The sequence below is a fragment of the Oryctolagus cuniculus genome, chromosome 8 (genome assembly GCF_051225735.1).
Source record: "Oryctolagus cuniculus isolate XC-2025 breed Fujian yellow rabbit chromosome 8, ASM5122573v1, whole genome shotgun sequence".
Lineage (NCBI taxonomy): Eukaryota > Metazoa > Chordata > Mammalia > Lagomorpha > Leporidae > Oryctolagus > Oryctolagus cuniculus.
This window is the reverse complement of record NC_142874.1, coordinates 148,441,663-148,455,758: the sequence shown is the minus strand read 5'-3', so window position 1 is coordinate 148,455,758 and position 14,096 is coordinate 148,441,663. Positions and strand designations below refer to the sequence as shown.

Below are 14,096 nucleotides of genomic sequence, written 5' to 3'. Positions count from 1 at the left end.
AGGAGCACGCCCTGTAGAAGGGAGAGCACAAGTCCCTATTTACGTCTGGCTGCAAGCAGTCTAACCCACCAACCCAGGAGGGGCAGAGCCTAGAACAAAATCCAACAGGTGCATTTAGCATTGAGATTTAGGCTTGACAATAGTACTTCCTCATCCCACAGCTCCCTGCTACCCACTCCTAACAAACTGTAAGCTTAGAATAATTTAGGTGCTGTTTTTGTTATATTCAATGATTCTCACGGACTGAGACAAAGACAGGATGGAAGCAGAAAAGTGACTGACACCTAGGTCTCTGTCATCACTTCATCACAGATACACAGGCCCTGAACAGCAAACTGACACTCTTAATAAGCCCTAGAGTTCTGTCTTTCACAACGTACTGGGTCAGGTACTCAGTGATGAAACCAAGGAAGCGGTCCTGGACTGAGGAAACTCAGGACGGCACTTCCTGGAGGAGAGCAGCTGGGCCTCTGGGCCCAGGAGCACCAGAAGGAGTCCAGACTTGATTGTAAATACCAGCTCTGCCATCCATCCTGGGTGATGAGGACTGTGGAGACTGGCCTGTGGCACCTGCAGAACAGGGCTGTGTGAGTTCCAAAGTAAAAGCTGGGGAGCAACTGGTGCTGGGGCTGGCACAGAGATGTACAAGTAGAAAAAGGAACCAATCATTGTCTCCTGCAGCTTCCTAGAAGTTACCAATGCACTTATTCCTTAGTTCTGGGTATTCAAGATGAAAGTCAGAGACTGGAAGTGCTTCCCTGAAAACAGTAACAATCTGACCTTTTCTTGTGTTCCAGCTTCAGCTCTCAAATTCCCTTTGCTTAAAACTGAAAAGTACAGATTAAAAACTCTTCCTTCTCATCCCTTTGATGTCTCTCTGCCTGCTTTCACAGGACCCTGGGGTGCAGTCAGAAAAAATGAGGAACCTGGCCCAGAACTAGCCGTTGCGGCCATCTGCAGGATGAACCAGTAGATGGAAGATCAATCTCTCTAACTCTGCCTTTCAAATAAATAAATCTTTAAAATAAAAAGAAGAAAAGAAAAAGTGAGGATATCCTGGACCCTGCCTCTTCGTGTGGCAGACTCCTTCTCTCAGATTCCCAGGAAGGCACCCTAGCCTCACAGGGGCTCAGACACAGGGCTCTTGCTGAATATCATGTTGGAAAACAGATGTGAACAACACAAGGAAGCAGTGGACACTAGTACCTTTTCTCCAACTCAACCCTTTAAAATGCTCTCAAACGAGCCACCTCATGGGTTTACAATGAGAAAGAATATATTTAAATCTATACATTGTAAAACATCCAGTGGAACTGAGAGGAGTCAGATGGGTTAATGCAGTCAGGGAGGTCCCAGTGGAAACTGAGGGTGCAAAATCTTTATCAAGGTCAAAAGTTCCAGCCTGCCCACTCCTTGAAAGCTTCCACTTTTATCATGAGAACAGCAAGGGAGTGAGGATTCCTTCTGAGCTCCCAGTTTACTATAAAGCAAGTTAGGTATCCCACCCTTCTGATGGTGCTTTTGTTTTATCATGAGCAAGCCAGAGGGTAAAACACTGTGAATCAGGTCTTTTCATGGGTCTTGTCCCGGCCTTGTAACTGAATGTTAAGTTTTTTTTTTCCCCCAAAATTGTGCCTAAATACTCCAGTACCACTGGCCTCTTTGGGTTTTTTCCTCTCTTGGGGGACCTTCCATGCTGCTCTGGCTAGAGGTCTCTGACTCTAATAAATTTTGCTTTTAAATCTCTCTGCTTGTCTGCTTAGAAATTCTTCTTCCATGTGAGACAAAGAACCGAGGTAATAATATTTTCTCCACCACCGGTTCACCCATAACAGAACCATTTGGAGGTGAATGGTAAGAGCTGAAAGTTAAAAGACCAACTTCCCACCCAGGATTTGATGGATAAGTTGTTCATAATGCTGTTCTGAAAAACTCGTCAGCATTTTCAGTTCACACTGACTTATTAAGGTGAACCAACAGTTTCTGTGGCAGAAGCCTCTGGGCCTCTGCCCCAGAAGTACACACTGGGAAGGTAGGGCAAGTCACCCCTATGGCCTGTGAAGGGCTCTCCAGGAAGTAAGGGAGATCAGAAATGGGTCAGTACCACACAGATCTTGGAGTAACAACGGACTGAGTGTTTCCTTATGCTCTTGGCTCACCTATTCCTGTAACTCCCATGGCAACCTCTGAAAAAGACCTGCCCACACTGACTACTCCCAGGAACTGGGCAACAGAGAAGTACATGAACCAACAGGAAGATTTTTGCCTAAGAAACTGATATAGGCTGGCAGATAGAATTAAACTGATTATATTTCTGAGCTGGAGATCACACCTTTGCCCTGCCCCCTTTTGTGATCTCACACCCCTACCTGACCTCACCTGTAGCCTACCTGCCAATCAGACTATGTAACCACTCCCCTTTGGAAGTAAATGAAAGACCTGGTGTGCCTGAGCCCCCTCCCTTGTTGTCCCCCACTTCCCACCTCTAGGTATGCTGCCTTCTTTCCTGCCTGTACTATGCTACCGCTGGCCGAACCTAACTGCACCCTTGCTCCACGTGGCTCCCAGCCTGCTCTCTGCCTGGTATGGACTCAACTTAGTTTCTAGACATTTTTCTCCCCAAAATAAAGCTCCCACTTTCTTGTATATTTCTTTCACTAAATAAATACTAAAAACTGTACCATGTTACCTGTTTCATTTATAAGCAGCTGATATTTAGAATTCTTATCTAAAAATACAGCAAGAACCCTCGAAATTTTCAGTAAAGGTTCCCAATTCCAAAACCACTTCTAAAAATGTAACTTGTAATAAACACTGTAATGAAAGCTACAACTAGGTAAATTTAGAATGAATCTCAATTGCTTGATTCTCCTTTTCTTTTCAGAGTGGTCAGCTTGGCTCTAACCAGCCCATAATTGTAGAGCAGTTGCTGGTGCCAAGACTTTCTGGCTGCCTGCAGGGAGGAGGAGGCTTCAGGACCAAGGCAACAAGGAAAGTGACTACTCCGGGATCAGGGCACACAATCTGCAAGAAAGCTTTTGCAGGAGAACAGCTGTAGACTTGACAAAGCTATCTCCACTTTCCCTGTTAGAGCATCACCTGGATGGGCCTCCCAGCAAGCCTCAGAGGTGCTGCTGACACAGGTCTGCCCTCACGCATCAGCAGCAGAGCAACCAGTGCCAACTGTCCACAACAGGCCACACACTTTCTTATTAAACTCATTAAGTACACATGAAGTACATTTACCAAAGTAATTTCATAAGAACATGGTAAATTATCTAGTGAAATAATCTATCTAGTAATTGCATTTCAAAGATTTTTAACAGGGCTGGAAAATAATACTCCATTTTTTTAATTTTACAGTTACTTTTTTAAAAAGATTTATTTATTTGAAAGAGTTACACGGAGAGAGGAGGGGTGGGGGGCTTCTGTCCACTGGTTCACTCCCCAGTTGGCCACAATGGCTAGAGCTGTGCCGATCTGAAGTCAAGAGCCAGGAGCCTCTTCCGGGTCTCCCACGTGGGTGCAGGGGCCCAAGGACTTGGCCATCCTTTACTGCTTTCCCAGGCCACAGCAGAAAGGAGGATCGGAAGTAGAGCAGCTGGAACTTGAACCAGCACCCATATGGGATGCCGGCACTGCAGGTGGCAGCTTTACCTGCTACGCCACAGCGCCAGCCCCTATTTTATATTTATTTTATTTATTTATTTATATTTATTTTATATTTATATTTATATATAAATATATATATATATTTATATTTTACTTTTAAAAACCTTATTTATTTGAGCAACAGAAACAGAGGCAAGGGAGGGGGAGAGACAGAGAGGGAGACAGAAAGGAGAGAGAGAGAGAGATCCTATCTTCTGATTCACTCCCCAAATGCTTATAATGGCTGGAGCTGTACTGGGCTATGCTGGGCTGAAGACAGGAGCCAGCACTTCAATCCAGGTCTCTGGTTTGGGTGTCAGCAATCCAATTACTTACATCATCACCTCTCAGGGTCTGCATTAGCAGGAAGCTGGAGTCAGGAGCAAGAGCTAGAGATTGAACCTAGGTACTCTGATTTGACACACAGGCATCTTAACGGCTAGGCTAAATACCAGCCCTATTTTTGTTTGTTTTTCTTTAATTCAAAAGCCAAAAAGATCAATGCACAAGAAAACTATACTTCCTTTTTTAAAATTTTTTGACAGGCAGAGTTGACAATGAGAGAGAGAGACAGAGAGAATTATAGACAGTGAGTGTGGGGAGCAACTCGGACTAGACTAAGTTACTGGAATTAAGACTTATTCTATGCATCTGCTCTCCCACAATATGGCGCTGGGAGAGGAGGAAACAGCTTCTATACAGCTGCCTCCAGTTCAACCAATAAACTGTAGGACCTGCTCCTGATTGGAGGAGAGCAGCGTACTCGGTGTGTGGTAGCAGAGTTGGGATTGGTGGAAGAGGACTATAAAGGAGGAGAGAGACAACATGCACCAGGAACATCTAGGGGGAACATCTATCTGAAGGAACACCTGTGCGGCCCCCGAGAGAGCCGGCCGGCGGTGTGCCGCTCCCCCGCGGAAGTGGGGAAAGTGGCCAGGGGGAACCGCCCTTCCACGGAGGTGGAAGGGATGGTAGCCAACCCGGGAAGAACCAGCAGCAAACCCGGGGAGGGCCGAGCAGACAAAAGAACAGCACAGGGTCCTGTGTCGTTCCTCCACGAAGAGGGGGAGCGACAAGTGAGAGAGACAGACAGGTCTTCCTTCCATTAGTTTACTCCCCTAATGGCCGCTACGGCCGGCGCTGCGCCGATTCGAAGCCAGGAGTCAGGTGCTTCCTCCTGGTCTCCCATGCAAGTGCAGGGACCCAAGCACTTGGGCCATCTTCCACTCCCCTCCCGGGCCACGGCAGAGAGTTGGACTGGAAGAGGAGCAACCGGGACTAGTACTCAGTGCCCCAACCTGGACTAGAACCCGGGAAGCCGACGCCGCAGGCAGAGGATTAGCCAAGTGAGTCATGGCGCTGGCCAAAAACTATACTTTCCTAACATTAGCTAAAGTTTATAATATAGAGTTTCTTAGTTTACACTTGCTAAAAACCATCCAGGGACAATTTTTATTTGATTGTTCTAAATTCTCACAGAAGCTTCCAAATAGCCAATTTAAAGAGGAAAACAACCAACCATTTCAGTTTTCAAGTAGAAACTTAATGTGTGAGGCAAGCTTTGTCACTCACTAGCAAGTTAAGCTGCCATCCATTCTGCTTCTAACCCAGATCCTTGCTAACGTGCCTGGGAAGGCAGCAGAGGATGGCTGAAGTGCTTGGGTCCCTGTTACTTATGTGGGAGACCAGGATGGAGTTTGTAGCTTCTAGCATCAGTCTGGCCCAGTCCATGCTTTTTTTGGGCATTTGAGGAGTAAACCAGCAAACAGAAGATGAATATCTCTCTTTCTGTATTTCAAATAAATAAAAAGTTTTTTTATAATAATTTTCTATGGCTATAAAATAGGTAAAAAAGACATACTATGGCTGTTTATGTGAAGATATGCTCAACTATAATTATAACTATAATTATAATTATACATTTAGACAAAGTTAATTTAAAATGATGGAAAACTGTAAAATAATGATTTACATGTATACTGTTCACCTTTCCTCTTCCCCTTTTTACCTTCTACATCCTCCTCGGTGGAGATATTCTCAGAATCCAAGCAGCTGTGTGACTCTGGCAAATACCCCTCTGGGGGTAGACTCACAGTATAGAGCCGCCTTTCAGACTGCGTCTTAGTGTCACTATCTGTAAAAAACAAAGGGAAATGAGAAACTGCTATATTTTACATAATGCAATCAGACATTCTTTGCCCTGATTACATGGTCATCATTTCTACAACTCAATTCAAGGAAGACATGAAATCAAATAGTTTAATAAAGCCTAACCATAGTCATAAATAGTAATCGTAATAAGCCAAGCATTTTGCTAGGAAAGTAAGTCAGCTATATATCTAGGCAGGAAAAAGGAACTGTCTGTAATTATCCAAGTTCACATTAAGTTACTTCTTATGTAAACTTTTGGGTTTCACAAGGTGATGTAAAAATATTACTAAGCCAGGAGTATGAAGAAGAAAAAGTTCATTTTCTGGAAGTTGTCTCCATGTACATATTAGTTTACATGTACTAACATGTACACACCCACAATCATACACACTAACACACGCACATCTTTATGCAATTAGGCCACACACACTTTATTATTATACAGACTGTGCCTGTGTACCTCACATGTATAAATACCATTTAAAAGTGAACCTACTATGATAAAATAATGCTACAATATTTAAATTTGTATACGCTTTTGATGACTGCATAATATTCCTTGCTATAAGAAAATTATAATTTAAGCATTTTGCAAAAGTCTGTTCACAAAGGCTGACCTCAGATCCCCACTGTTACAAACAGGTGACATGGTCATCCAGGCTGCATACTGGTCTGTGTACTTGGCAACCTGGTTCCCTCTTTGCTGGCTATTTGTATACACTGTCTAGAAAAGCCATTAGAAGGGAGCTGGTTGGGGCCAGCACTGTAGTGCAGTGGGTTAAAGCCCTGGCCTGAAGTGCCGGCATCCCATAGGGGCACCAGTTGTAGTCCCAGCTACTCCTCTTCCGATCCAGCTCTCTGCTATGGCCTGGGAAAGCAGTAGAAGATCGCCCAAGTCCTTGGGCCCCTGCACCCACGTGGGAGACCTGGAAGAAGCTCCTGGCTCCTGGCTTTGGATCAGCGCAGTTCTGGCCTTGGCAACCATCTGGGGAGTGAACCAGTGGATGGAAGAATTCTCTCTCTGTCTCTACCTCTCTCTCTGTAACTCTTTCCAATAAATAAAATAAATCTTAAAAAAAAAAAAAAGGCAGCTGGCATCTCCACATCCTTAACAATCTTTTAATCTACTTATTTTCATTTAAAATCTGGAAAACTGATGCTGTTACACGTGATATATACAAGTGGATGTCCCAATTGTTTTTCACAGAGTAGCAAGCATTTTCTCTTAGAATCAACAACTATGAGTTGGCACTGTGGCACAGCAGGTTAAGCAGTGGCTTGCAACACCAGCATTCCTTAATGGGGTAATGGTTTGAGTCCCAGCTGCTCCACTTCCAACCCAGCCCCCGATTAATATGCCTTGGAAAATAGCAGAAGATGGCCCAAGTATTTGGACCCCTGCCACACATGTGGGAGATCCAGATGGAGTTTCTGGCTCCTAGCTTTGGCCTAGCCCAGTCTTGGCCAATGCAGTCATTTAGGGAGTGAACCAGTGGATGGAAGATCTTTCCATCTTTCCCCATCTCTCTCCCTCCCTCTCTGTTGTTCTGCCTTTCAAGTAAATAAATCTTTTAAAAAAATCAACCATGACAAAAATTAAGAGATGAATAGTACATATGATAGAATTGTGGTTACAATATATTTAAATTTAAAGATATTAAATGTAAAAATCTTGAAACATTTCTTAAAGTGATGTTGCCAGAATTCTAGCTCTTAAGTTAATTTGCTTTGCCACAGTTGATTAATTACTATGTCATTCCCTGCTAGAACCAAGTGCAGATGGAAACAAGCTTCTAAGTATACTATCGCCTATCAAGTAACATCAGCATTTGATTCTTTTTCACAGAATGTTTTTGGAAGCTTTGTATCAGTTAAATCTTTCTTAATAAGAAAATTAAATGGAACTTAAAATGTCATTGTTCACCTAATTATTAGGATGAGTATCGGAGGTATTATGCACATGAAGCAAGAGATGATTCATGCAACAGGAAATAACAACACATCCAAGAAAAAGAATTTTTATGGAAATATGCCAGGAGACAGTCCTCATCTATTAGGAAATCATCCACTGATTACCACTGAGTTTTTAGGCTGTAAATGAAAATAATGTCAAATCCAGTAAGGGGAGGAAAGTGTTGCCTGTAGGTTCATCTGTAGATGAAGGTGAGTGGCCAGGTAATCTGTAGCAGCTTCTGGTTCTAATTTTTTGTATTCTTCTAGGTTTCTAGGTAAATGATTCTCTGCAATGACATTTACCCCTTGCACAAGTTAGATATTGAGTCCCTTGTCCTGGATAAGCAAAGAGATCAGCTGGCCAGTAGCTGTGCAATTCTGTAAACAATCCTCTTCTTTTCAACACAGAGGAGTGCAGTATTTGTGGGAACAGCCCCCTGGGATCTTCAGTCTCCCTACGTGAGAGTGAAAGGGACAAGGAAGATGGGTAGAAATCCAATCTGCAGACAGAATCCACAAGCACAGCAGGCCTAAGAAGGCTGGAAGTCCCAAGTGTAAGAGGAGAAAAGCTTTCACCAGCCTAGGTGGCTGAGTTGTTCTGTAGGATTCTACCATTCACCTTGCCTTGCAATTACACACACTGACTTCTCTCACAGTCCTCAACCCACCTCTTCCCAGACCGTGGTTCTTCATATGTCCACAGAATGATGCTCCTCTCTGTCATCTGGTTACATCCCAACTCTAGCTATGGTGGGCCTTCCTCCTCCTCTGGGCTCATCCTGGCCAGCTGACAGCTGCCTAGGGACATGCCAAGGGAAGACTAATAATTTCTACCATCCTTGGACTGCCTGAAAAACACCCTTGCTCTGTCAGCAATGCTCTCAAGCCCACCCTCTCTCCCAAGGGCCTTTGCTCTTGTTTCATCACAAAAATAAATCACAAGAGTCCCACAGACCCCGACCCACAGCTGCTGTGACCAGAGCCCTCATCACACCAGGCCTCCAACTCTGTACCTGCAGAAGGCCAGCACCACCCCGCCCTCCTCAGACACGCTCTAGCAGCTCTCTCCAGTCCCTCTCTTCCTCCTCTTTTCTCTTCCCCTTTCTCTCCCTACCTCCAAGCTCTTGCTCCTTACCTCTAACTGCTCCCTTCTCTTTCTAACCCTCCAGAGGACTCTAGTATAGCCACAGTGGCTTCCAAGTTCTGCTAAACATACAGAATATAACAGCTGTTAATTACATTCCATGATTTCTACCAACTTCTGATGTCAATGCTCTTTCCACTGCCCCATGCCTACCACCTAGGTCTGCTCCCAGTGAGGGTCTGTGGGTGGAAAAAAATCTCTCATGCCTTGTAGGTATGTAAAGATTTTAACTTGATCTCTTTCTAGATATTTCATTCTTGTTCTTAATAGGTAGCATAGCTGCACTGTGATCAGTCTCCCTCCTGTTCTGCTCCCCACCTACTCTGCTCCCAGGGCAACTAAGGTTACTGTGTGTGGCCACTTATTCCAAGGCTGCTGGTGAGCAGGAAACAGACACAAACACGCTGTTATTTCTTCTTTCCTTGAATCAGTTGCAAACACCCATTTTCTCTTGGTTTTTGCCCAGTGACATATCTTAATGTTACTTCAGTGATTCACAAACGGGCTCCCTAACCCTTTTGATGACTTTGTATAAACTGTAAGGAACAAACAAATCACTGCATTTAACCGACCTCCTACCATTGGAAATTCAGACTTGTATCGATCTCATTTTACTCTGAACAATAATGAATAACTGGCATACATAAATGAATCAATAGGAAAGTCTCCTGGAGGCAACACTGCTGGGTCCAAGGTGTGTGCATTTTTTAACCAAGGATGTTCTCAGCCTGCCTTTCCATACCACTGTAGGGATTCATATTCCCACAGTCAGGCTTCAGTGGCCAGCCACTCCTGACACAGGCATGGACAAATGAATGCTTGCTGTACAAACACATGACAGAGGAAGACGGACTCCAACATGCTCTTGTATTTCTTGTTACCATTGAGGGTCAGCATCTCTTCTTAAAGGCTGCGCCAATGGTGTATCTATTCTTCGAGCTGCCTTGCACCATGCTTTGCACACTTCTCTTTTGAGCTTTCATCATGAGCTCTTTAGATGTTAAGGAAATGAACCTCTGTTTTGCCAAACAGAATTCTAAATTTTATGAGGTGTAGTTAAGAATTTTTCGTTTATGTTTCAGAATTGCATAATTTCTTATAGTACTTTTATGGTTTCCATTGAGGATTTAAATTCTGGCTCCATCTGGAGTGCAAAGAGCTTCAGGTAAACTGTGGTTCCAATCCATTCTATCCCAGACAGTACCCAGTTGGCACCCACCAACGAAAAAAAAAACACATGAACTACTCCCAGCCCACCCTGAGCTCCATATCCTAGACCAGTCTAGCAAAACATACCGCCAGAAAAACATGTTCTGTTTGTATGTATAAAGTACTTAAGCTTCCACAAAACAGTGGCCAATGAAGCTAGAAACACAGCAGAGATCAAGGTCCAAAATTCACCTTTCTGAGCTGCACAAAGGTGGTGGTGGGGTCTGTGTCACCTCACTCTGGGGCAGGGTCTCAGTGTGGTCTGACCTGGGTGGTGTATCTTCACTCTAGGGCACGGTCTCAGCATATCCTGACCTGGTGGTCTGTGCCAGTGTGCTGAGTTAGCAACAGTGCTATCTGCAGTCCTAATTGGTAGGGTAACATGAATCTGAGGCTCTCCCTACTAAATGTGGGGGAAGATCAACATATCAAAGATATGGCATTTCCATCAGCAATTTGTGACTATTTTCTTGAGTTCTCAATGACAAGGTAGCATACCTACTTTGTCAATGAAGTAGACAGAAAATAGCACCTTATGATTGTCTTTACCTTGAAATTTTAATTATAAGCGAGGTTCTTTCTGGGATCATCTTGTATGGAGGCCACAAGTTCTAACCACACAGCTTTGTTTTGTCCAAAATGTCAGCTCAGAAATCTCCCATACCTTAATTCCATTCTGCAAAATAGCTAAAATTACCTTAGTGTAAGATATGAAAGGTTAATTATCCTCAGAGAAAAACAAGAAATAGCATTTCCTACCTGTATGCAATAAATGGAAAAATATTTCTACAAAAAGAGAGTGACATTACACCCTGCCTCTGTGTCCTGATGTACCCTGGTCTCTCTCCTGGCATCAGGATAGTTTAAGCAATTAAATCTAAATAGAGAAAAGCAGCCAAAGCAACGAAACAAAGAAGAAACTAATGAATATCTCCACAAATGGCAAATAACAAATGTGCCAATTCAAGAAAAAAAGAATAAGGAAGACAACATGATGCCCCCAAAAGAACAAAATACTAGATTGCAAAGATGATGAAATTGAAGAAATGCCAGAAATGGAATTCAAAAAATTGATCATAGGATTACTTAGAAGTAATCAGAAGCAAATGCATGAACAAATGAAATCCATACATGACATGAAAGAAAATTTCCCCCACAAAATTCAGATCTTAAAGAGAAATCAAAATGATATCTTAGAAATGAAGAATTCAATAGAACAAAAAAAAAATGCAGTGGAAAGCCATAGCAACAGGATCGTTGAAGCAGAAGAAAAAATATCCAATTTAGAAGAGCAAGCACAGGAAATTATAAAATCAGACCAAACACAAGAAGAAGTTAGACAACTAAAAAATACTGTTGGTAATCTACAGGATACTATCAAAAAAACCAACAAATGGTCCTAAGAGTTCCTAAAGGCATGGAAAGAGAGAAAGGATCACATGGCCTTTTTAGTGAAATAATTACAGAAAACTTCCCTAATTTGGAGAAAGAAAGAGACAGCCAAGTACAAGAAGCACACAGAACTCCTAATAGACATGACCAGAAAAGATCTTCACCACAACACATTGTAGTCAAACTCTCCACAGTAAAACATAAAGAAAAGATTCTAATATGTGCACAAGAGAAACACGAGATTACTTTCAGAGGATCTCCAATCAGACCCACAGCTGACGTCTTATCAGAAACCCTATAGGCTAGGAGAAAATGGAAAGATATATTCCAGTCTTAAGAGAAAATAGCTGTCAACCCTGAATACTATATCTGGCAAAGCTTTCATTTATGAATGAAGGGGAAATAAAAACTTTCCATGACAAACAGAAATTGAAACAATCTGTCACCGCTTGTCTAACCTCGCAGAAGATGCTTAAGGATATGCTACACACAGAAACACAGAAACACAGTAATAACTATGGAAGAAGGTAAAGGAAGAAAATCTTCCAGTAAAACTACATGGCCTCAACTCTCTAGTTAAAACAGAGACAGGCTGAATGGATTAAAAATTAAAACCCATCTATTTGCTGCCTATAAGAAACACATCTCACCAACAAAGAAGCATGCAGATTGAAAGTGAAAGGATGGAAAAAGATATTCCATGCTAACAGAAATAAAAAAAAAAAGAGCTGGTGCAGCCATCGTAGTATCAGACAAAATAGACTTTAACACAAAAACTGTTAAAGAGACAAAAAAGGGCACTATGTAATGAATAAGGGATCAATTCAACAGGAAGATGTAACTGTCACAAACGTATATGCACCTAATTACAGGGCACCTGGCTATTTAAAATAAATGTTAAGGGATCTAAAGGGAGATATAAACTCAAATACAATAGTAATGGGAGATTTCAATACTCCATTTTCAGCAATGGACAGTTCAAACAGACAAAAAAAAAAAAAAACAGCAAGGAAACAGCAGAGTTCATCAACACTACAGACCACATGGACCTAACAGATATCCACAGAACATTTCAACCTACAGTTGCAGAATACATATTCTTTTCAGCAGTGCATGGAACTTTCTCTAGGATTAACCACATGCTAAGCCATAAAACAAGTCAGCAAATTCAAAAACATGGAAACAATACCATGCATCTTCTCGGATCACAATGGAATGAAGCTGGAAATTAGCAACTCAGAAATCTCTAGAACATACACAAACATATGAAGACTGAATAACATGCTCCTAAATAAACAGTGGGTCACAGAAGAAGTCAAAAGAAAAATTTAAAAAATTTCTGGAAACAAATGAAGAAGACAATACAACATATCAAAACTTACAGGATACAGCAAAAGCAATGTTAAGAGGAAAATTTATAGCAATTGGTACTTACATCAAGAAATTGGAAAGGCACTAAATTAATGAGCTATCAATTCCTTTCAAGGATCTAGAAAAACAACAGCAAACCAAACCCAAAACTAGTAGGAGAAAAGAAATAATAAAAATTAGGGAAGAAATCAACAAAATTGAAGCCAAAGAAACAATACAAAAGATCAGCAAAACAAAGACTTGGTTTTTGAGAAAATAAACAAAATTGACATACCATTTACCCAACTAACAAAAAGAAAAAAAAAGGAGAGAGGACCCAAATCAATAAAATTAGAGATGAAAAAGAAAATGTAACAACAGACACCACAGAAATAAAGAGTCATCAGAAATTACTACAAATAGCTATATGTCAACAAACTGGGAAACCTAGAAGAAATGGATAGATTCCTGGACACATAGAACCTACCTAAACTGAGCCATGAAGACATAGAAAACCTAAATAGATCCATTACCGAGAAGGAAACTGAATCAGGAAAAAAGACCCTTCCAACAATGAAAAACCCAGGACCAGATAGATGGCTTCACTGCTGAATTGTACCACACATTTAAAGAAGAACTAACCCCAATACTTCTCAAGTTATTCAAAACAACTGAAAGGGATGGAATCCTTCTGAATTCTATGAGGCCAGCATCACCTTAATTTCTAAACCCAGAAAAGATACAACAGAAAAAGAGAACTACAGACCAATTTCCCTGATGAACACAGACACAAAAATCCTCAACAAAATTCTAGCCAACCAAATCCAACAACACATCAGAAAGATACCCAGACCAAATGGGATTTATCCCTGGTATGCAGGATTGGTTCAACATTCACAAATCAATCAATGTGATACATCATATTAGCAAACTGAAGGACAAAAACCATATGATTATCTCAATAGATGCAGAGAAAGCATTTGATAAAATACAACACCCTTTCATGATGAAAACTAAGCAAGTTGGGTATTGAAGGAACATTCCTCAACATAATCAAGGCAATTAATGACAAATGCACAGCCAGTGTCCTATTGAATTGGCAACAGTTGGAAGCATTCCCACTGAGATCTGGAACCAGACAAGGATGCCCACTCTCACCACTGTTATTCAATATAGTCCTGGACGTTTCAGCCAGCAAGCAAAAGAAACCAAAGGCAAACAAATTGGGAAGGAGGAAGTTAAACTA

At 41.8% G+C, this 14,096-nt stretch overlaps 1 protein-coding gene across 9 annotated transcripts in view; it reads right to left on the bottom strand.

Annotated features, from left to right (window-relative positions):
- Positions 1-14,096, bottom strand: part of ERICH1 (glutamate rich 1) — a 78,997-nt gene that overhangs the window by 26,712 nt on the left and 38,189 nt on the right. For all 9 annotated transcript variants that reach the window (XR_011378083.2, XR_016212252.1, XR_016212251.1 and 6 more), the window contains one exon: positions 5,660-5,785. Coding sequence is in view for 3 of the 9 variants with exons in the window: in XM_051839259.3 (XP_051695219.3) it covers positions 5,660-5,785 (126 nt within the window). In the remaining 6 variants the exon portion in view is untranslated. The remainder of the gene's footprint in view (positions 1-5,659; positions 5,786-14,096) is intronic.